This window comes from Accipiter gentilis, chromosome 32, assembly GCF_929443795.1.
Source record: "Accipiter gentilis chromosome 32, bAccGen1.1, whole genome shotgun sequence".
Lineage (NCBI taxonomy): Eukaryota > Metazoa > Chordata > Aves > Accipitriformes > Accipitridae > Astur > Astur gentilis.
Window position 1 is genome coordinate 12,947,011 of NC_064911.1, and position 21,379 is coordinate 12,968,389.

Sequence of the window (21,379 nt, forward strand, 5' to 3'; positions counted from 1 at the left end):
GTGCTGATGGACACGGCTGTACTCCAAGTTGCTTTTCCTCTGCTGCCTAACACCAGTGGTTAAGAAAACTAGATGTGGCTGGGCACACCAAATTGCTTTATGCCTTAAGTGTCACATGTGGAACAGAGAACCTGAGGACACATGCACATACATGCTGCTGTGGCCACACTTCTCTGGCTCAGGTTCTTTGGCATACGTATGCTTATAGCATGAATGTGCAGGTAGGCAGGTTTTTTTTTCTCCTCACTTTCCTCATTGAAAAAGCACATGAATGATTTCCAATGATTTAAAATAAAAAAAAAAAAAAAAATTAAAAATCTCTAATGGGTCTGATTTTTCTACTATATTGCTGCAATTCCAATCTGCAGCTGCTCCATTTTGATTTAGGTACAGAATCAGTGCATCCAGTCATTTTTCATGACTGAGTGAACCAGAGCAGGTCTTTACAATTGCTACAATCAGAAAAGCGATTGCAATCACTCCGCTGTTACAGGAAATTGAATTAAGTGGAGGAGAGTGCATGAGTGATTGGATTACTAGTTATAGTTCTACACAGAACATCTATTAAAATCTGGTGATTAAGAAAAGCTGTTCTTGATTAGTAATAAAATGTTTCTGGCATCTTCTGTTGTACTTTTTTGTGGGGAAGAGTGAAAAACATCATGTGCCACCTCTGTTTTGGAGTCAAATCAGCCTGCACGTATGCTATGCAGGGATGTGGCAGATTGGCCTTCTGGGAAAGGAGTGTTTGAAAAAGGGACTTAGTATTCCTGGCTTCAGTCCAGCATTTATATATTCAAATAAACTCCAAATATTCAAATATATTCCAAATATTCATCCTGTAGACTTCAGGTCCCAGAAAAATAACACTGCGTAAACAAGGTACAGCATCTACACTAGTGCACTTTTTTTTAAAAAAAAAAACAAACAAAAAAACATCTAACAGAAAATTCAGCTCCCTCAAAATCATGCAGGCTGGAATCTTTGTTGTACTACCAACGTGGCTGCTCTTGCCATAGTTCTAATCCTACCACTGCTGTCAAAACGCAAATCCCGTTTAAAACATGAGTTTTAGTTGGGAGGATTAAAGGCTGTTTCCAAGGAGCAAGACCTGCCATGAATTTTGCCCTTTCCACTCCCACCTCCAGGCTATTCATTGCAGAAGATGTGACAGATCACAGTGTGTGGATACAGCCACAGGCTGGAGGTTCCTACATCAATCTGGAGATACTTTTCAATTTTGAATATGAACCAAAGACTTCAATCATTTTAGACCAGAAAAGAGTTCATGTTTCTGTCATGCAACATCTTTTGCAAACAAAACTAGTGGGATAATTGTGGGAAGCAGCAATTTCTCATCAGCACAAAAAATGGCCTGATTTTTCCCCAAATCCTACCCAAGAATCCACCTAATTTGACGAGAACAACCCCTGCCATCAGAGGAGAGACTAGATTTAAAGTTGCACATCCCTATTCCTGAAGTTCAAACCATCCCCTCTGGGACAGAAAGCGTTACGCTTTAACGAAAACACCAATGACCCTTACAGCTCTGCGCTAAATGATTACAGCACGCAGCTTCGTTACAGCTCACTACTTACATAAGAGCATGAGTCAGACCGCCTAACATAATTAATGAAAACACAGAGGCTAAAAAGGAACCTGAAGTACATTTAAATACTCTTACGATTGCAACCCACTTTTTAAATTGAGGTGGTGAAATAATGGAGCTTAGGCTGTGCAATCTCAGCGCTAGATCACCTCCAGCCACTCACCTTACTCTGTTCGCGTTGTACATCCGCAGAAAGGGAAAAGGGGGCGAACGCTTCGCGCCGTCGGGAGATGGCACGGCTCCTCTCGGCCGTGTAGCTGCTGCCCGTTTCTCTTTCCCCGTCTGTGGCTGGAGGATGGTTTTGTGGCAGCTCCACGAAGGGAAGAGTGGGAAAACACTAGGAGACGCTGGAAGGCAGAGAGCAGCAAGGCTGGCTGGGCTACAGGAGCCAGGGAGGACTCTGGCAGCGGTGGACAGCCCACGCATTTCTCTGGCCTCTTCCACGCAGTGATCCAGCCGCTGCACGCTCTGTAAATTCAAGGGCAACAGATGGCAAAGCCAGCGTCCATGCAGAATGTGCTAGCGCATACCTAGTTACCGCCATCATCTCCCACTGCCACCCATACACCCAGAAAGTAACCATGGCCTGAACCTCAGTAATTAGGGTTGGCCCATGCTTCCAATTCTCAAGGAGAACTTGGCATCTATCACCTCAAAGAGAAGGGGAGGAGAGGCCGCAGTTCAGTTCTACAGAAGTTACAGAGGCGTCTTCCAGACCCGCAAGCAAATCCTTAGCTAAGGTCCCCAAAGCAAAGTACAAGGAGCAGAGGAATGGCAGGAGGGCTCTTCCCCCACCTGCAGCTGCCTTCCAGTCAAGGGGTGTTTGACCACCCACCCTCGTAAAAGCCAGAACCAGCACGGGGACAAGCTAGACGGGAGTGGTGTGAGGGCAAAGGAGCCAGCTGCTTGTGCCCAAATCACACCAAGTGAACCCCGCTGAGGTGGTCTCCCCTTAACCAGGGTGCAGGAACCCAAGACGTCGAGCTGGACTTTCAGACCAGCGCAAAGCGAGCAAAGACCAGCACGGGCCCAGAGCCCAGGAGCGTTATTTGCTTTCCTGGTTCGTCTCAGTCAGGAAGGGACAAGACGACACAAAAACCTGGAGAACCAAGAGAAGATGGAAGAGAGCTCTCAGCTCTGAAAGGTAAGTTGAAGTGAACACGACTCAGCTGGAAGTATAAATTTAATGGAGTGATCAAATGTGGTTTTTTTGTTTTTCTTAAAAAAAAAAAAAGTTAAAAAAAATATCAGGGCCAGTGATTACAGAAACGCTGCATTTTGAACATACCTCGGTTTTCAAGTGGGCAGGACCTCGAACTAGGGAAGAGGCAGGAGATCTGGAGACGGTGGGGAGGACCTGCTGAACATGCAGGGTTAAGGCACACGTAAAATAATTCTTTAGCAAGGGGGAAGAGAACACTGCATTCCCCTTATTCTTAGAATTGCATGTTAAAAAGAAAACAGGTTTAATGCTCGTGAAATAAAAAAAACAGCTTTAAACCACTTACAGTGGAGAAATTAAGACCAAAAAAGCAGAGAGACACCGTCAATGGAGTCCCACCTCTGAAGACGTGGTAGGCCTCTTGCACTGTTCATCAAATATAAGTAATGTCTTTACCTCAATGAGATAATAGGGGATATTCCTGAAATAGATGCTTATAAGTTTGCTGTAACGCATTTTAGGAGACACGAGGACACAGCAACATGTTTCACTAATTTAATTTTAAAAGATAGAACAGTAATCTTCACAACAGCTGCAAATGTATTACCAGCCACCTTTGTCCACAAAACTGAACGTACAGTGCGTAGTACAAAAACATTCTGGGCAGGAAACATTTTGTTTTGTCTAAATTTGGGCAGAACTTAACATACCGCAATGCCATTTACTGCTACTACTGTTCACGTCCAGCAGAATAATTAAACAAATAGCTAGCAACAGATTTTAAGCAGAACAAAGGCAGAACGAGGGATACGTGACATTCTCCAACTGCTGTAACAAATGACTACACTTGGCTTTAGGCAAACCTCAACAATTAGAACTACCCTCAAAAATATACACCAAGCTCTCAGGAGCAGTAGCACACAGCCATATAGATGTTATTGCCACAAAGCAGAATTGTTGAAATCACTAATCTAAATAAAGGCCCAAGATGCAGGAAGGGTGAGTTTCAAAACAACCTAGAAAACACCTAAAAAGCAAGTTGAGATTCACTTTCCGGTGTCAATATACACAGTATAATTAACACTGTCTTATTACCACTTATCAAACAGCATTTGCAAATGTGAAATCACCAGGCTGGAAATTCATGGGACACAGTGGTAAGGTTCTACTAGCATGCTTCTCAGCATCTCCTGCTGAGTTATGGTAAAAGACATCACTGCAAATAAGTCAGCATCCTATTTTGGAATTCATCACATGTTCTGCCACTATTTCTCTAGGGTTCTCAAATGTTAACATTGTGTGTAAAAATAAATAAATAATAATTTTTAAAAAACTATTAAAAAAAAAAAAGAGTTTACAAAGCGCGTGGACCAGCTCTCAGGAGATGGTTATTTCTGACATTGTTGCAAAGTGCTGAAAATCAATACTGTATGTTAGGGAAGTAAAGCTGCAGTTTTTACCTCGTATGGATGACCGTAAGTGGGGCTATCACTTAACTGCTGCCTCCTTCCAGATACTGGAGATTATCGTTCAGGTAGAACGTTCTGGTGAGGGCTGCTGAGCTGAAGGGAGGGATGAAGAGAAGAGAGACCCTTGCAAAGATTCAGGTACAACCCTTCCTATACTGTGTGAATCCACAAACGAGACAGCTGTGGAAATAGGACTCTCAGCTCTTTTTTGAAGGTGTAGGAGATCCAAGCAGCCTCTCTCTTCATTGACTCTCCAGAGCAAACCACAAACCTACCATGCCTGAAGCTGGGCAATGTGTGTACCCCTCAAGAAGCCAAAATTAGGCCAGTCTAAATGCACCCCTCCTGTTACCTCTCCTTATCAATTAGCACTAGTGGATGCTCAATAGCTGCTCTGCTGTTGCAATTTAGTTGATATTTTGCAGAATCCAACTTAGAATAATTGCACTTGGCAGGGCCTAACCAGGCAGGAAAACAAAAATAAAAAATTAATACATAAAAATGCTTCTTTCATGCTACCTTAGCATAATCTGCACTGGAAGAGGCACAGAAGAATAAGCTTCCAGCCTAATGCACCATGATCAAAGCATACTCACCATCCCAATGCCTTCTCTCTTAAGCCATCTGCTAAAGCATCCAGCTGGGAAAGAAAGATCGAAATGTAGTATCTAAAAGGCATTCAAGGAAGGCAATGGCACTTGGATTAGCACAGGAAGATGGAAACAGTGTCCCTCAGAGTCTTTGCAGCTTTCCTCCCACCCTCACTCAAACGTAACACGATGGAGGTGGAAGAGATGAGGTCACCGTTTCAAACCTGCGTTAGCCTGGTTTTGGCATCTAAGCATGCGAGAGCATCAACATTTAGAAGCCCGAAGTCCCCACGCAGCTGATAAACTGAGCAGAGAAACTTCCAGAGAACAGGTCTGGATACCAAAGTCTGATGTCAGGGCTTGGAGAGCCCTCAGCATCAGCTCTTTTTGATGGATACTGGCAATAACCACGCTCTCTAAAGAGGTATTTACTGGCCCCACTTGACGTTTTACAGTGGAAGTTGCACTTTTGTTCTTCTTTAATGGGCCAAACCCTCAAAATCTAATCACAACAGGGAAAAGATAGTGCTGAAAGCCCTGTAGTTACCTTGCTAGAAAAATAGGTATCAGAATAAAAGGTATTGTGCAACACATTTTCAGAAAACACTGCAGAGAAGGTTTCTTCTCCACTGACACATCTTCAGTTATTTAAATCTGTGTGGAAAAATACTTCAGAAACATCAGCTTTGCTGCGTCTATTTACTCAGGGAAGGATTTTATGAATCATTGCTAAAATTGTGGTTATTTTCTCCTAAGAATTAGCCTTGACTAAACCATTCATGCACCTTCAATACCACAAACATACATACAGAAGGAAGGCTTTTGCCTAATTCCTGGCTTTCCGTCTTTTTGTTCAGCCTGGTAACACACAGTACGTGATGACGCACAATTACAGGCAATTAATTCAAATATCTGGGAAACAAGAAATCACATCTGCAGTTAATCATCTTGTGCTTTTCCAAACCATAAATCATTTTTGTAAAGGAAGAGACCAAAGATATAAGAGATGTAATTAAATGTGACATTTTCCACAAATCAAACGCTTCCTACAAACGTGCAGATAACATCATAGAACAGCAAAGCTTTCCAAATTGCTCTAGTGTTTATATGATGCTCATCATCTCTTCGAGGCTCATTTGAAGCACAGTGTGATACCTATTATATGCTACCATAATGCAGAATTGTCACTGCTAACCTAGGAGGTAATTTCACTGCACTACTCCAAATCCCATCAATGGCAAAAACCACCGCATTGGCTGAAATTACTTCCCAGCTGAAATTTTTTCCTTTCATATGCTGAACTAAAGTTGACACCTACAGTCTATTCATAGCCCGGTCTATAATTTCAGGTGCAGGCTCAGAGGGAAATTTTGGCCCTTTGGAAGGAAAAGGCAGAACTTAAAGCCCATGTATGAGCCGGGTTATACTTCCCAGACGAGTCCATTCATCACAAACTCTATCATAGGACCAAAATGGGCAGAAGCCGAAGTAGTAAAGCACAGACTTTTTCCTTTCAAAGCAAGACTTAACTAAAATGTTCATACACTTAGAAGGTTAGAAAATACCATTCAAAAATTAGACAAACTCTTGTACTCCATGTATAAATAAAGGTTTAGTTCAGTCCAAAATTTTTTAAGGTTTTCGATTTGGCAAGAGAAAAAGGTGTCCACTTTGGGGTCCAGCTTGGAGGAATTTTTGTGTTCTTATTGTTTTTCCCATTTTCACCATTAAAATGAAACAAAACCGAACCATCCAACTGCCCAGTGTTCCTCTACAACTCTAGCTGGAATTTTACCCTAAAGAATTGTTTTCTTTAGATTTAACAAGCTTTATCTTTTTGAATCAACTTCCAGCAAGTGAAAAATCAAGCTTGTGTCTCCATGTCAAGATGATATAATTATTCCCAAAATAAATGCAAGTTTACAGTACAAACAACCAAGACAACTCGGACCGATTCTGTTAGAGAGGTAGTTTAGGTGCCAAAAGTTATGTTTGGTTTAGGAAAAAAAAAAAGTTTCGTTTGGTTTAGGAAAATTCAGAAGAAATGTTGTTCACTCAGTTTACTGATCTTCCTTTGTCTTATACCCTGAGCAATCACATGCCATGCAATTATATTATTATTCAATCTGGCAAGCAGACATGTGCTGGCCTTGAAAAAAGATTATAATCCTATCTCATTATGGTAGGAGTAGCCCACAACAACTATTCAAAACAGCACGCTCTTCACATATGACCTGCGTAAGTCCCCAGAGGATGGGGGATCTAAGAAGGTGTAAAATCACTTTAGGAAACCAAATGGCAAAATTACCATTGAACAATTGTCACTGTTAATAAGATTAATGATTGAATTGGCCCAAACTCACTCTTATCATTAAATCCACTGTTAACTCGCAGGGGGATGTTCAGGAGAAAAAAGTCCTGCTCTGGTTAATAATTAACATGCGTGGGCATGCCTGAATGGGATCCCAGCCCATTCAGAGAAAATTCCACAGTTGTGCAGATCGTTCTGGCATGTGCTTTAATCACGTCACTCTACTACAAAATCAAGGTCTTAGCTAACTGTCCAAACCAGTATGGGTCTCATCTCAGCAACCCGTCAGATGGCGACAGGCATGTGAACATGTTCCTTCTGGTCAAGGGCACCAGAAGGTCTTGGCTAGAGCTGTCAACTGAATGAAAAACACAGTAATACCATGTAGTTCTGGAAACTGTGTGGGGATTTGTTACAATTTATTTTCAGTAGAGGCTCTTTGATTACTTTGAACCAAGTCTGCCGTTTATACAGTGCATTAAAATAACCCAGAACACCAGCGCTGTACACCAGCTCACCTGCTCCTTATTTCTAGTGTGCAACACAGTGCATTGGCCTTCCTTGGTGGGCTGCTTAGTCCCAAGCCTGCCGCCCTGCACACTGCACAGCCCAACCAGCAAACGTGACAAAGAAATGTTGTTTGTTATCCTTCATAGCATTACGGCTTCTTACCTTCCAAATACCAAAGCACAGACTCACTCTGAATCTGCTTGTACTGTATCACTGCTGTCTTCTAGGCCATCTTTGACCCAGAGGGAGACACGTAAACCAGGCATTACTTACTAAAAGACTAACTAGATGCTCACTCTGTGCCGCACCAGAGGCAGAGGAGTTCATCAGCTGCATACCAGTCACCAGAAGGGACAGGGGAAGCCAGTCCAATCTCTGTACAAGGTCCAGTCCTCACTGGTTTCAAGAGAAACTCAATCCGTACAAGAAACCTGGGTTAAAAACGTGCGCATGAAAGTGCAGAATGCATTAAAATCTCACTCGGAGCCTTAATATCCAAGGCAAAAAGTACAATCCTTCCCCACTTTCAAACGGGCAAAGTGACAAGAGCCTGAACACCGCTGAAGTCAAGAGTACCTGTGGTACCCCTTAAGTAGTTAAGAGTCTTTCAGAGTCTGCGTTTTCCCATGCTGGACCTCAGCATTAATATCCCCTCCACAGGGGCTCCCGGACTGTCAATCATCTTCTGCCAGAGGTGCTGCTCTTCCCCTTGAGAGTCCATCCAGTCAACCTCCTTGCCGTTACTTACACCTGGCAATTGCAAAAACATGAAGCATTTTGGCATATTAGTAACCAGTTATTTAATATCCTTGCTTATTCGGTCCAACGGGGTATAAGAAAGACGACAAGCAATTTACACTGCCACCTGTACAGGGAGTTATACTGAAAACAGGCAGCTCCTGGAGAGCACCAGTTTGTCATTACACTCCTTCGTGGCACCTGGGCAGAGGCACATAAACCTCCCCACTCTGCACCACAAACGACTTGCTTCTAACAGAGGAGGAATGGACCCACACTTCTTCCAGATCACACCATCGTCAGCAGAAAGGCTGCTGCTGGACAAAAGTAGTCTCTTCCTTCTCACTGGGATGCTACGAAACGCTTCCAAGCTATTCCCAGAATATTCTAGAATGCGCAGAAGTACAACAGGGCACCAAATTTTTGTGTCTCACTCAATGAAGGAAAGAACTAAATCATCTACACATTATCTGTTGCCTTCTCTCCCTTTTCAATTTCCCCAAGTTCCCATATACCTTCCATACATCCAGTAATGTTTCTGTCCCTTGTATACATGAATCACTTGGGGTGGGGAAGGAGGACAGCAGCGTTAAGAAATGCAATCATGAGTCAGGTGGGACCTTACCATTTCCAGTGCTCAAACGGACACCTCCCAGAAAAATATTACTGGAGAGCGACTCCTTGTCCCACACAGTCAGTTCTAGGCAGACATTACGTATATCCCTTGAATTCAAGCCACTGAAAGAAAAGGTATGATTCCACTGGGGGTTCACGCTCTTTTTTATTATGGGAGTTTTGTGTTTTGTAGCTTTGCTGTCATCTGGGAGAAGGTATCTGGGAGATATCAAAAAGGAAAATTGAATATGTAGATAGGATGTCACATAATAGTCACAAAGAATTACAATCATGTAGAGACTCAAATGAGATCAGGACCCTATTCCCCACTGTTATTAAATTAAGCATACACCTGAAGCATATGTTTAGCATTTGTGCTGCGTTTGTTCTTATAGCTACAGTGCCAGTTATCAACAGCAAAAACTGAAATTAGGTCTCCTTGCCCCGTGTCTTTCGTCTTAACCACAAACTTTTTATTTCAGTGAGACTAAATATAGACAGGATCATAAAAATCCTGGCTAGAAAGGGCCTCTGGAGTCACCCAGTCCAGTCTCACTCTCAAAGCAGGACAGAAGGTCCTCCCAGAAAGAAACAGAAATGACTGATAAAGAAGGAGCTTCAGCAGTTTAGCACCAGTACTTTGAATTGCCTAACACCCTACTGAGTGCAGAGAAACTAATGCTGTAAAGTCTGACAAGCTTTTCACATTTTACTTTTAGTGGAGAATTCCTTTAGTGAAACTAGAAGAACTTAATACTCTAGCTGAAAATCAGAGGTCTGTACAAATTTTCATAGTCTGTACCTTCGTCTCCTTCAGCAAAGCTAACGGAATAACTGTTTGGTTGCATATAAATACTAAAGGGTCGCACGTACAAACAAATCACTAGACCTTGATCAGGATTCCTGTGCAGGTTTTTACTTGACAATAAACATAAGCTGGTGTATTGCAGGGGGCTAACACTGGCCTAAGCTATGTCAAATTATCTCAAGCTAACAGTGCAGATCAGGCTGCTGCAGCACCTCAACTTGTTCATGGCAACTTTATTATGCGTTTGGCCATGACACATGACAGACCAATAGTCCGAGGAAAAGAGACTCCTCTTCCACTGTACTGAATAATTCACGTTAGCAACAGCAAACACCACTAACTAAAGATAGTCCAGAGAATTACTGGCCACACATTGCCACTGCTTATGTAAAAAGGCTCTGACAACATTTTCTCCCCGAAGTCTGTTGCAAGCTCCAGGTGGGAACAAGCTGTAGTGGAAGCAGACAGTCTATTTTCAGTAAAAGAAAACACCTTCACATATATCAGGCAAAGAGAGATGGCATAGGAGAACGCATACATAGAAAGAATAACTCAAACTTCTTCTACATGAAGTCTATGAGCTTAGTGATAGTTCGAAGCACACTACCAGATCAAGACAAATTCTCAGCTCCACCAGGGAATTAAAGGCAGGATGGTCACCGTTTAGTAACAGCACTCAAACTGTTACTAATGAATTACAGCATATCTAAAAATCAGCGATTCTGAAAGCTAACATTGAGAGCAAAAACTGGCAATGACAAATGTTTTAAGCTATCCATCATTTCCTAAATGTAACATTTCAAATGTATAACTTACATATATGAAAAATCCAATATAATGAGGCATGCAGGATAATGTCATTTTATTCAAACACAAGTATATTCTATATGTAGCATTTTCTATATAGTTTGGATTTTGCTTGTCCAACACAAAATGCTGCTTATCTAGTAAAAAGATGCATGTCATACTATATATATCTTTATGTATGCACATGCATGCAGGCCTACAAGTGACACGGACCGTAAATTTTTCAAAATTATGCATCTTTGAAATCCAACCTGAAAGCCATTAGAACAGAATTTTTAAACCTCTTCTGTCAAAGAATATTAAATGTTAACAACAAGACACAATTAGAGTTAAGACACTACATTTGGAGTCAGTGATAGACTTCCTGGGCAGCCTCAGGGTTTAAATGTGCTCCTTGACACTACTGCCAAAGAGCTTTCCCAATTAAGCACTAGGAAAAAACCCAAAACTATCTGTAGTATAAGAGAGAAAAATCTTCTCATTTAGCGTATTTACTTGAACCAAAACAGGGTTTCCTCACACAGATAATGAATTTTCTCTTTCTGCATAGTTCAGGTGACACCCATTAGAAAGAACCTCAGTTTGGTAGAGCATGCCAGCTTTTATAGGTGTTATTTGCAGTTTTACAAGGAATCCAAACAGATTTGTATCTTCCTGAAAACCAGTTTCTTATTCAGGAGTAGTCTGGCTATTCCTTTTAGTAAAAAATATGTACTGTTTCAGTTTCCTGAAAATGTAAATGTCACCATCAGATCAGGTATCATCTCCAGTGCAAAAGCCCTGATTTACAACTTCTTGCCCCCAGGAGTGATGAATAGTCACCTACTTCTCTCTGCCGACTCAGTGGAAGTGTTTTCCTTTACCAAACGTTATATTCTGTAACAGTGTGCGCATTAGCACACTGGATGCTTCTGTATGAATGGTTCTGTACCACTTAACTGAGACGGTATTTAAATGTGATTGTATTTAACCACTGGGACAACTCATACCTCTCTGCCCTTATTCCACAGCATCCTTCTCTTCAGCATACCATTTCGAGGTGCCAGTTGCTTTTCAGGACTGACACTCCATACACATATACACAGATATATTGAAAAAAATTGGGTCAGCCAAGATATGATTCAGTGCAGCCATTAAAAAAATGGGGAGAAAAAAAACCACAAACCCTTTCACGAAAGTGTCAGACGTGCCTCCTGATTTCACTGCTGTTAAATTCTTTGCTTCTTTGATGAGGACTTCTAATATACCTCCAGATGGCAGGTGAGAGTCTCCCTTTTTTCCCTTTTTGAAGCTCTTCTTTCCTACACATCGAACAGAGTTGCAACATCATCATCAGGAATTATATATATACACTGCAAGACTGATTTGGAAATGTAAATTGTTTTGGCTAGATTTTTTTTTATTGTTTACTGCAATGGGATTAAAGTATTCCTTATGAGGAGATTCTGATTCTCTATGGGTGGAGAAACTAATAAGGCAGGGACTGAAAAATCACTCCATATTTGACAAAGAACTTGACCATGTAACTAACTAGTCCTTGCTAGACACAACAGAGAGCCCTGTCTGAAGTCCTGTCCAAATATGAGTATTTGTGGATTACTATGCTGACCACAAAGAACTGCATGTCCTGTAAGTCCTACCCTCTTTGCAGAATCCACTTCTACCACTGGCGTTAAGGCAGCCCTACACCCCAAGCAAGGTATAAATGCAAAGCTTAAAATGCAGAAATACACCGCATGTATTCCACGTGTAAGGATGTAGTGTTCCGCGGAGACCGTGACAAAGGACACGGTGCCCACTGACACGCTACTGCTTTTGAAGAGCACCATGAGGACACGTGTACTTGCTGCTGCTGCAGATTCTAAGAGGCTTATCAGCAGGGATTGTACACACTGATTCAGGCTGAAAGCATCAGGAAAAAAAAGATCAGGAGGGATGTTAAATGTACTAATTTAAAAAAATGCAGACAGTGTATATCTGGACTTTTCAGACAACAATTAGCTTTTAAGAGAAAAAACCTTGGAATTACTGCTAACAGAGGGAATGTAATCTGTCAAAAAAAATAAGAAAGAAAAAGAAAAAAAACATCTATCAAATCCTAATGCTAGCAAGCAATACTGTCACCAAGATGTAAACTCAGGTGCTACCCAGTAATTGCTTTCACTTCAGATGATTGCTGTTCCTCATGCTACTACAATGCAAAGAGTTAGTAACTATTTTCCTCTGTTCATTGTTGATGAAAATAATGGCTTCCCCTAAAGATTTCAAATAAGATTTTACAGGATTGAATTACAGCAATAATACAGTAAAACTGAGCAGAGGCAAAGCACTGTGAAAAAGAGGAGATAGGTAAGCTTAAGGATAATTAAGCATGAAGAACTAAGCGAAGTCTATTATATCCAGCTATACACTGGATATAATCAGCTGAACAAAAACCCACAGACTATGATGTAGACAATTTATTTCTATATGGCTGTCCTCAATCATGTTATCTAATGTCTGAATTTTTTTTTAATTAGGTCACAGCCATGCATCAACACTTGACTGCACACTCCTCTTCCCTCCTCTCTCCTGTAGTTCAATGTAGGAGCAGAGGATGGAGCAGGAGAAACATCCTTATGGTTCAAAATTTCCACAGATAAAGACAAATGGTATATTTAAGTATGGTTTCAATCTTCACTAATACCTTTACTTCATCCTAGGTGAGGATTTTTAATGCTCAGAGGGGTGTTATCATATGCTGCCATTAATGTTTGCTTTACCTTGAAACTGCCCTAGAGGAAGCATTAGGTTTCTGTCTGGGGGAATGTAACGTAAAACAACTGTCAGTTCTCCTTTATACTGAAGGCCAACATCTGTCGCTACCTCCGCCTGAAAAGAAAAAACCAAACAAACAGAACAGAAATCCAACTAAGGTTAATCATTCACCTTCTCCTTTTGATTTTAATTTTGTTGTACCAATACAGTCTTTGAAACACTTCTTAAACATATCAAGCTGTATCAGCCCACTTTTACATAATTAGACATTCCTGATTGAATGCAATCACATTTTAGAAAACTTTATCAGCTAGGGAATACAAGCTCTCAGAATAATAAAGCCACGTGGCATTAGATACTGTTCAGTGAACGTATCAAGGAGATATCTAGCATGAGTAAGTGAAGCAAACAAACAGAAAAGAAACCCTCAAACTTATTTCTGCACATATAAACTGTAGCTAATTTGAGCTGACACTCAGCCCTTATTTCCCCCATCAGGATTTTAAACCGTAAGTGGTTTCATGTACTTTAGAGGAGTCACTCCTGAGTCACTCTTGGAATGGAGCCGTGGGGAACGAAGGCAAGGGAAGAGAGCGGGGTCCAGCTCCGAAATAGAAAGCCTTGAAAACTGTTATTCCCAGCCTCCTGTCCCTTTTCTACACAACTACTATTTCTGCACCTTTTTGTTTTATAAATGTTTGAATCTTGCCCAGAAAGAATGTATTCAGTGCTCTTCAGAGCATCCTTGTTAAAAGAACATTAGGCCGTCACTGACAGGTGCTGAACTTCCATTCGCATTGTAAGAAGTCGGAAACGACATTTTAAAAACAACAGATGCAACACAGAGAGAACACGTTATGCCAGTTCAAACTGACTTCTAGAAAAATAAAGTGCAGTGAAAACAGAAGTCTTGTACATTTATATTAAAGACTAGGTCTATGAAAAACTCTGGCATATGCTAACCTTGCTCAGTGATATTTACTAATGGAGGTGGGACTGTTCAGATGCTCACGTTTCCGTACATGCTTCTGTGCTTAGGTTTGGGTACAAATCAACAAATCTTCCTGATCTCTCAACAAGGACAAAGCGCATGTATAAAGAGAAAGGACCTTCAAGGGCCGAGACACACACACCAAGGTACCACGCGAGCCTTTAAAGAACTGCTTATAGACAAATGTCTGATCAGCGACAGGATTTCTCTGAAACGCATTCAGGTTGTTTCCTGACTCCCCAGGAAGGTCAAAATTCTATTATCAAGAGAAAACAGAACAAAAAAAACCCCACCAGAGACACATAGGGTGATATGCACAGTCAACACTGCCTTCCTATCGTAGCCTCCAGTCTAAGGCACTAACTGCGTTTAGTGGGGCTAAGTCTGTACACAAGGATGGGACAGGGACCAAAGCAATTTTACTGATAACAACATGGCCCTTTTGAGACTCTGAAGCACTTTTACAGCACACAGGCATTCCTGCACTGACTCTGAGAAAAACAGTCCTGTCTCCACCACTGTCTGATGCAAGTCGCTACAACAGAGGACAAAAGAAAACCTGTAGTAAATGGCTGTGGAATAATTTGCACAACATCTAAATCCTGCCAGTCAGGCAGCTCCCTTATGGTCTAAACTATGCAAGTTTAGGATCAAGTTTCCCATAAAGGCAGCAAGGATTATTTTTTCCATTCTACTGATGGACAAGTAGTATAAGTTCTTACATCAGGAACAATTTGTCAACCTCCCTCCCAAACCCACATATAACGTGCCTCTAGACTCTGCCCCCTCTTTCACCACAGAACTATTTTCTCTTCTTTTTCTGATTTAAACACACTCATCTTGAAAACAGACATTCAATGCTCATAGAAGAAACAGGTCTAAAGTCTCCAACCTTTTCACTAAAGCAGCTAAATTATTCATGATAGAACAAATAAAGCACTGTAATAAAACCTGGGAAATGTTTCACTGCCATTCCTGTCTCTATCAGGCAGATCATACAGGAGAACACCATGTACTTTGCATGTGTATTAACCTGTGCTTTTTTTTAAAATTCAAAATACAATAATTGATTTTTTTTTTATTATCTTTGCTGATCAAAAATCTTAGCAGCACTTTAAGTTTAGAAACATTATTTATAACAACTTAGGAGGCAGACAAGACCAATTCTGTGTTTGCTTTCTTTGCTAAAAAAAGAACTCATTTAAAAATCCTTTTAATGGGTTTGGAAATAATCAGACAATACCTTCCAGCTGGAATGGCTGAAATGCTTAGCGCCTCATTACTTTTTTTCCTGAGCAGGAGAGCTTCATGACTGTCTTTTTTTTTTTTTTTTTTTCCTCCCCAAAGATTGAAATGAGATGACAAAGAGACTACTCCATGATAAGAAGCCCACTTTCAGACAGACATTGCATACACACTCCAAGCAAAACAAATACTAGATGTGTATCTTATTGTTGTAGACCGGTGGGTACTAAATAAGAGCAACATCTGACACCAGCCAGAGCTATGACACAGATGCAGTAGACATTTCTTCTACTTCAAGAGCGGACCCAACAGAAGTAACTTACATGAAGCAAGCTTGTAAGGAGGACTGTATAATCCTGGCCTGGACACAGTGCTGACTGAAACATGTTTGCCCATCATTAGCCACTTTCTCTTTCTGGTCTCATCTCATCTGGACCATGAAGGAAGAGCTGGTGGTCACCCTTATTAACAAAGCTGAACTAGGAAACTGGGAAGGATCTTTCTTGCCACTTATAAAGTGTGAAGTGTATGAGTGTTCAAAGAAGGAACTAATTTCCTTACATATCTTCTGGCAAATTATTTACTAAAATATAAATTTGTGACAGTTTAGATGTAAGCCTCACAAAGGGCTATACCTAGAAATTAACTATACAGCATTCAGATCCATTGCCCAACTGAGAGAAAGGCACAGATCAAACACTCCCTCCTAAAACCCCGAACATAACACTATTTCCTTAAAAATAATGAATGCAGAGCAAACAAGTCATCTGAGTCTCTCTCCACATCACTTGGAGTAAAACCTTGGATTTTTCTGCAGCAACAAAAATACACTTTCTGAAATGGCAATCTAAACCATTGGAATTTCTGGGGATTCTGGCTGCTGCAGGAGCAAGCAAGGCAGAAGGCTTTAATCCTCTAGCTCACAATAGCTCTTGGAATCTCTTCCAAAAATAAACACTTTTGCCAAAGCAGGGGGTGCCCTAGAGACAGAAGTCATCCTATCCTTAGCTAAGTACAATGCAAGTCCTGTTTCACAGACCAATTGATTTGCCTGCTGAGAAGCCTTATCTTGTACCTTCCTAGGTTAAGGTGAATAAGAGATTAATATGTCATTTTGTCACAGCTGAAAAGTGTGAAGCGCTTTGAAATGAAACAAAAAAGATCTGTTTCTTTAATAAACTGTTAAGGGTTGGTTAGGGGGGAGTGGTAGAAAAGTCCTTTGGCTTACGTGCTGTTTTTTAAAAATAATCAATTTCTTTGCAAGGCCATTTCTCCGCTGCCATTTATTACAAGATGAACTTACAGTTTATTTAAAAGGTGGGGTGGTTTTGTTTGGTTTTAAGTAGCTAATCTAGTGTAAAGTTTTCATGAAGACTTTAAAACCAGTATGTTTTGATTGAATAAAGAACACAGACATGATTTTTATTACCATATTAGACACTCAAAAAGTCACTGTTTTATAAACACGTTCCAAAGGAAAAATAACTAAGCCTTGCTAAATTTGCTTCGCAACACTTTCATTGCCCCCTGGAAACCCTTACCTTGGGCTGGAGCACAAACCACTCATCGCCCTGATTTTCAAAGTTCCAGGAATCTAATGGAATTTCCACCTCCCCAAGGAAGCTGTTGTGTCCAAATCTGTCATAGTGCCAGACAGAAAGCTGCAGGGTCCTGGTTTCTAGCTGAGTGTGACTGATGACATACTACCAACAGAAGAAGAGAAAAAGAAACTCTCAGAATAAGCAAAAATAATAGTTTCCATGGAGCTTTTTGCAGCTCTAGTTCAATTTCATGAAGCCCACAGCAGCTAACAAATGAAGCATGAAAGAGAGATTTGTTTTCTTTGCAAATGACATTGATCTAGCTAGAAAGCTCATAAGGTTAATGTTAAACGTAACTCTTTTCTTTGCAGTATGCATCCAATGGTAATTAATGTTACTGTAACGATTGTGTGTTATCTGTATTATTTACTGGGTGTTTATGACTATAAAGAAAATTACGATGCTGAAAACTACGATCTTGTTAATTCCTTATATGTAAATGAAGCAGAACATCAAAGTTTAGTTTGTAGGAAGAAACCCCACTAGTTCTTTCATCCCTAAAGAGAGTCTGCTGTACACTACTTCCTAGAAATAGTGTCCTAATCTCCTTTTCAATTGTATCTTTGTAACTTATGAAAAATTGTTCTGAAAACAAGTAAAACTGCATCTGCAAAGCACTCACCAAGTGTCCCAGTCTTAGTAACCATTGTTGGTTTTGAAAGCTATTAAAAAACTCCTCTGAAGAAACATCATATTCTAGAAAATACACAGAAAACTATGAACATCTGGAATTGTAGCTCTGCATACTCTGCTTTTAGCAAAGGGCCCATTAATTCCCTGAAATTCACGCTTCTCCTAGTGTTAGCTGAGGAGACCCAGACGTCGTCTTTTTTTGCATCGAGAACAACATCTGGACATAGACATATATTCTCCAAAGGCTGAAACAGTCAAGTCAGTTGGCAAACCACCCAAGTAGGGTATTCATGTATAAGTATGTCTAAAATGCTTAATCCTAGATGCCAAGAGTTCCACTGTGAGAGGTGTCATATTTAGCAACAATGGAATAAAAGTCAAAGAGGGAAGAGACAGACATTTAATTATTTTTCTTTTCTAACAGAAGTAATAGTTGAGGCGAGCAGATGCAGCTCTTGCTTACCTACCTACAATTCAAGTAAGCCATCTTTGTTACAATTTGCATTTTTAGCACGCTTCTAGATCCTATCCTCACCAAGCTCCCTACTAGCAAGTATCTTTAGTGCTATTTTCCTTGCTAAATAGAGTCTAACACTTTTTTTTTTTTTTTTTCCAGTTCAGGCAAGTCTTAACTTTACTATAAACCATTTGAAAATGAAGCTATACAAGAAGACTCTCCCTTGGCAAGCAGTCTGGCCAGACCAAGTGTGTGTAAATCTGCAAAATGGTTTTGTAGCCAGGTTAAGCCAAGTATATTGGCCAGGGAGCATCTGTTAGCCTCTATTATAAGAAACTTATTTAAAACATCACTGAAATAAAATAAATAAATAAATAAATAAATACATTTCAGGAGAAACTAAAAAGAGTTTCTGGCCTCGTGACGGCTGGCTGGGATAACTCTCGTCAATCGAGAAGGAAGGGCAATCACCAGGAACCTTGTAGTCCACGTGCCAGACCAGTTCAGGCAGTGAACTGGGCAGAAACTCTGCCATTCCCACCTGCACCACAGGGCCAAGGAGGTGAATAACCAGCTCATGAGGAGCTCAAAATAGTTGAGCCTCTGTAGTGGACGTGGGCAAAAGGCAAGGAAGGAAGAGCCTGCACGCTCTGCTACACCAGCCCTCAAGGAAGTAATCTGTCATCGCCTTTTGCAACAGAAAATGAACTTTACCACAGCTTTTGAGAAAGGCAAGAAGCCGCTGTTGGAATTTTCTTATCAAAGTCAGTTCTGCTCTAAAAATAAATGAAAGCCTCCAGAGAAATTCAGATTTTACTGCAAAAGGTTATTTTCTCTTGCAAATCACTTAGATGGGAAGTTTTAACCTAGCTCTATTTCAGCATCAGTTGCTAACTTCGGGCTTACAAAATCTTTAAGGTGCTTTTAACATCTCTGAGCTCAGGTTAGACAAGAACATCAGCAGTTTTGAAAGAGATCTATGGAAACTAATAGAAGTTTTGCCTGTGAAGGGGAGAACCAAACAAAAACACTTCCTCAATGCTGAAAGCCAGAAATTACAACTCATGGGACTACTACACTGTTTTTTGCTTAAATACACTCCTTTTGAGGCATCTCTTCCAAATTCTAATCCCCATACAGGAACACTTAAAGAAAATGCCTGTGAATACAAGCAGAACATTCATCACAGCCTGAGAGAGCGACAGTGTTCTCACCTTCAGCGTTTCATTAAACTCTGGGTTGGTGCTGTTACTTTTAATTTTGGTCTTGCGTTTACTTTGGCGGGACTTATCAGGCAGAAGGTATGCTTTGACATATCTGCAGATCAAGTAGTACATTATTAGCAAGGAATAAAAATGGCCAGTTTGAGCAAGGACCTGACATCGCTACATTGGTGACACATACGAGATAATTAATTTCTGCAATCTAAACAATGTATACGTGTAACAGACAATATGTGAAACATGGAAAGGCACAGTCTTTATCTAAAAATAAAGAAATGTTCAGAATAACAAAAGGCAGAGCTAAATTAATTTACTTGCCCTCAGAAATGTAGAAAGCTGTCCTAACACTTTCCCTTTTGTAATATACAATTACTGACAGATTACATGTGAAAACACATACACTGAAAATACAAGAGAATGAAAAACTTCATACCTTGCATACGATAGGATCACATGTGACTAGAGACACTAATTATGACTTTCTGATAAGAGAATTTACACATTATACTGAAAACTGTAATGAGAATCTCAGAAAACATGGTCCTTGCAAAGTGTATCTATGGATGCGTGAAATGGAAGTTCTCTCTATCCCTCCCTCCCTCCAAAACATCAGTTCTCTCATAATACTTTAGTTTTGATTCTAGAAGTAAGAAATCAATTCAGCTTCCCTATTCCTTCATATTTTTTGCTCTTTTGCGGAGATTGCTATCAAACAGATTGATAATTTAAGTAATTGTATTGTTTTCCCAGAACAGCACACGCTGCCCTAAGAAACATATTGAAAACACATTTCCCACAGGGAATCCAAACCCAACCATCATCGAAACACTGGCTTGTAGCAACGGGATCCTATGAGTTCTCAGGCTCTTATCACAACCCGAGGCTACATCACTGCACGTGACGTGGTGAAGGACACCCCTAGCAGAGCCTAAAAGGAAAATCTTATTTCTGCTTACGGATCAGTCCTTTGCTTCTTCTCATCTGCAACAGCCAGGTTTCTGCAACTTTTTACCAGGATGTTGAGGGCACCTGTTTTGTAGCTGTAGTTGATGTTGAGAAGGATTTCGCCGCTGACCTTCACGTTGCCATAGTCACCAGTTTCACTATATACACTCAGCATGCTGTTAATGCTAGTCTGGAAGGGGAGAGAAAAAGGACTTAGAGGCTTAAACAAATTACTCATTTCCAGACTCTGCTTTTTTCATACAGACACAGCCTTGCAATATTGTCACACTTGTTAGGACTTGCTATGAAAACAGATGGATCATAGAACAGAAATACCACTTGCTTCTATCTGATGTAAAAGGGAATAAGAACCATAATTAATAATAGCTTAAATGTCTAGACAGTGGATGTTTTTCCATACAGGACTCAAACCTATTTATAAACATGACTAAATCTAAATTACCACTGTTTAATCCATGCATGAACTGAAGAGCAGACAGGCTACATAAATCGTAAGCTCATGTAAGTCCCAAGCAAGGGGAAAAAAAAAAAAAAAAAAAAAAAAAAGAAAAGAAAAAACCATCACCTTTCTGGCTCAGCTGTCCACCTAATTTTTAATGAGTCTCATAAGACAACTGCTGACAGAACCATTAGAAAAAGTTGTAAGAATGCTTCCCATAATAGAGATGGTAGAAAAGCATGTTTGTTTAAAGCAACACCCACCTCTCAGTAGTAGTTCTAAAAGAATGAGCAAAATTCCATACACACCATTTCAGCAATATTCCTAAAGCCAAAAAAATTTAGCAAAAACGCCACAAAATTTTCCACTGTAGGGTAATACATCACACCCCAATCTCTTTTGTTCACTCATACCATACAGAGTATTGCTATGAGGATTTCCTCATCCA

General features: G+C 40.4%; 1 protein-coding gene across 2 annotated transcripts in view; it reads right to left on the reverse strand.

The window, feature by feature from the left end:
• Positions 1-3,390: 3,390 nt before the first annotated feature.
• The window catches only part of SYTL5 (synaptotagmin like 5), a 60,552-nt gene continuing 42,563 nt past the window's right edge, over positions 3,391-21,379 (reverse strand). The window contains exons 10-17 of one of the 2 annotated variants that reach the window (XR_007510327.1): positions 20,483-20,661; positions 19,518-19,620; positions 17,154-17,315; positions 13,382-13,490; positions 11,785-11,920; positions 9,015-9,223; positions 7,814-8,401; positions 3,391-5,742 (exon numbers count right to left, since the gene is read on the reverse strand). Coding sequence is in view for 1 of the 2 variants with exons in the window: in XM_049835360.1 (XP_049691317.1) it covers positions 8,259-8,401; positions 9,015-9,223; positions 11,785-11,920; positions 13,382-13,490; positions 17,154-17,315; positions 19,518-19,620; positions 20,483-20,661 (1,041 nt within the window). In the remaining variant the exon portion in view is untranslated. Of the gene's footprint in view, positions 8,402-9,014; positions 9,224-11,784; positions 11,921-13,381; positions 13,491-17,153; positions 17,316-19,517; positions 19,621-20,482; positions 20,662-21,379 lie in introns of both variants that reach the window. The other variant, XM_049835360.1, reaches the window with a different exon arrangement.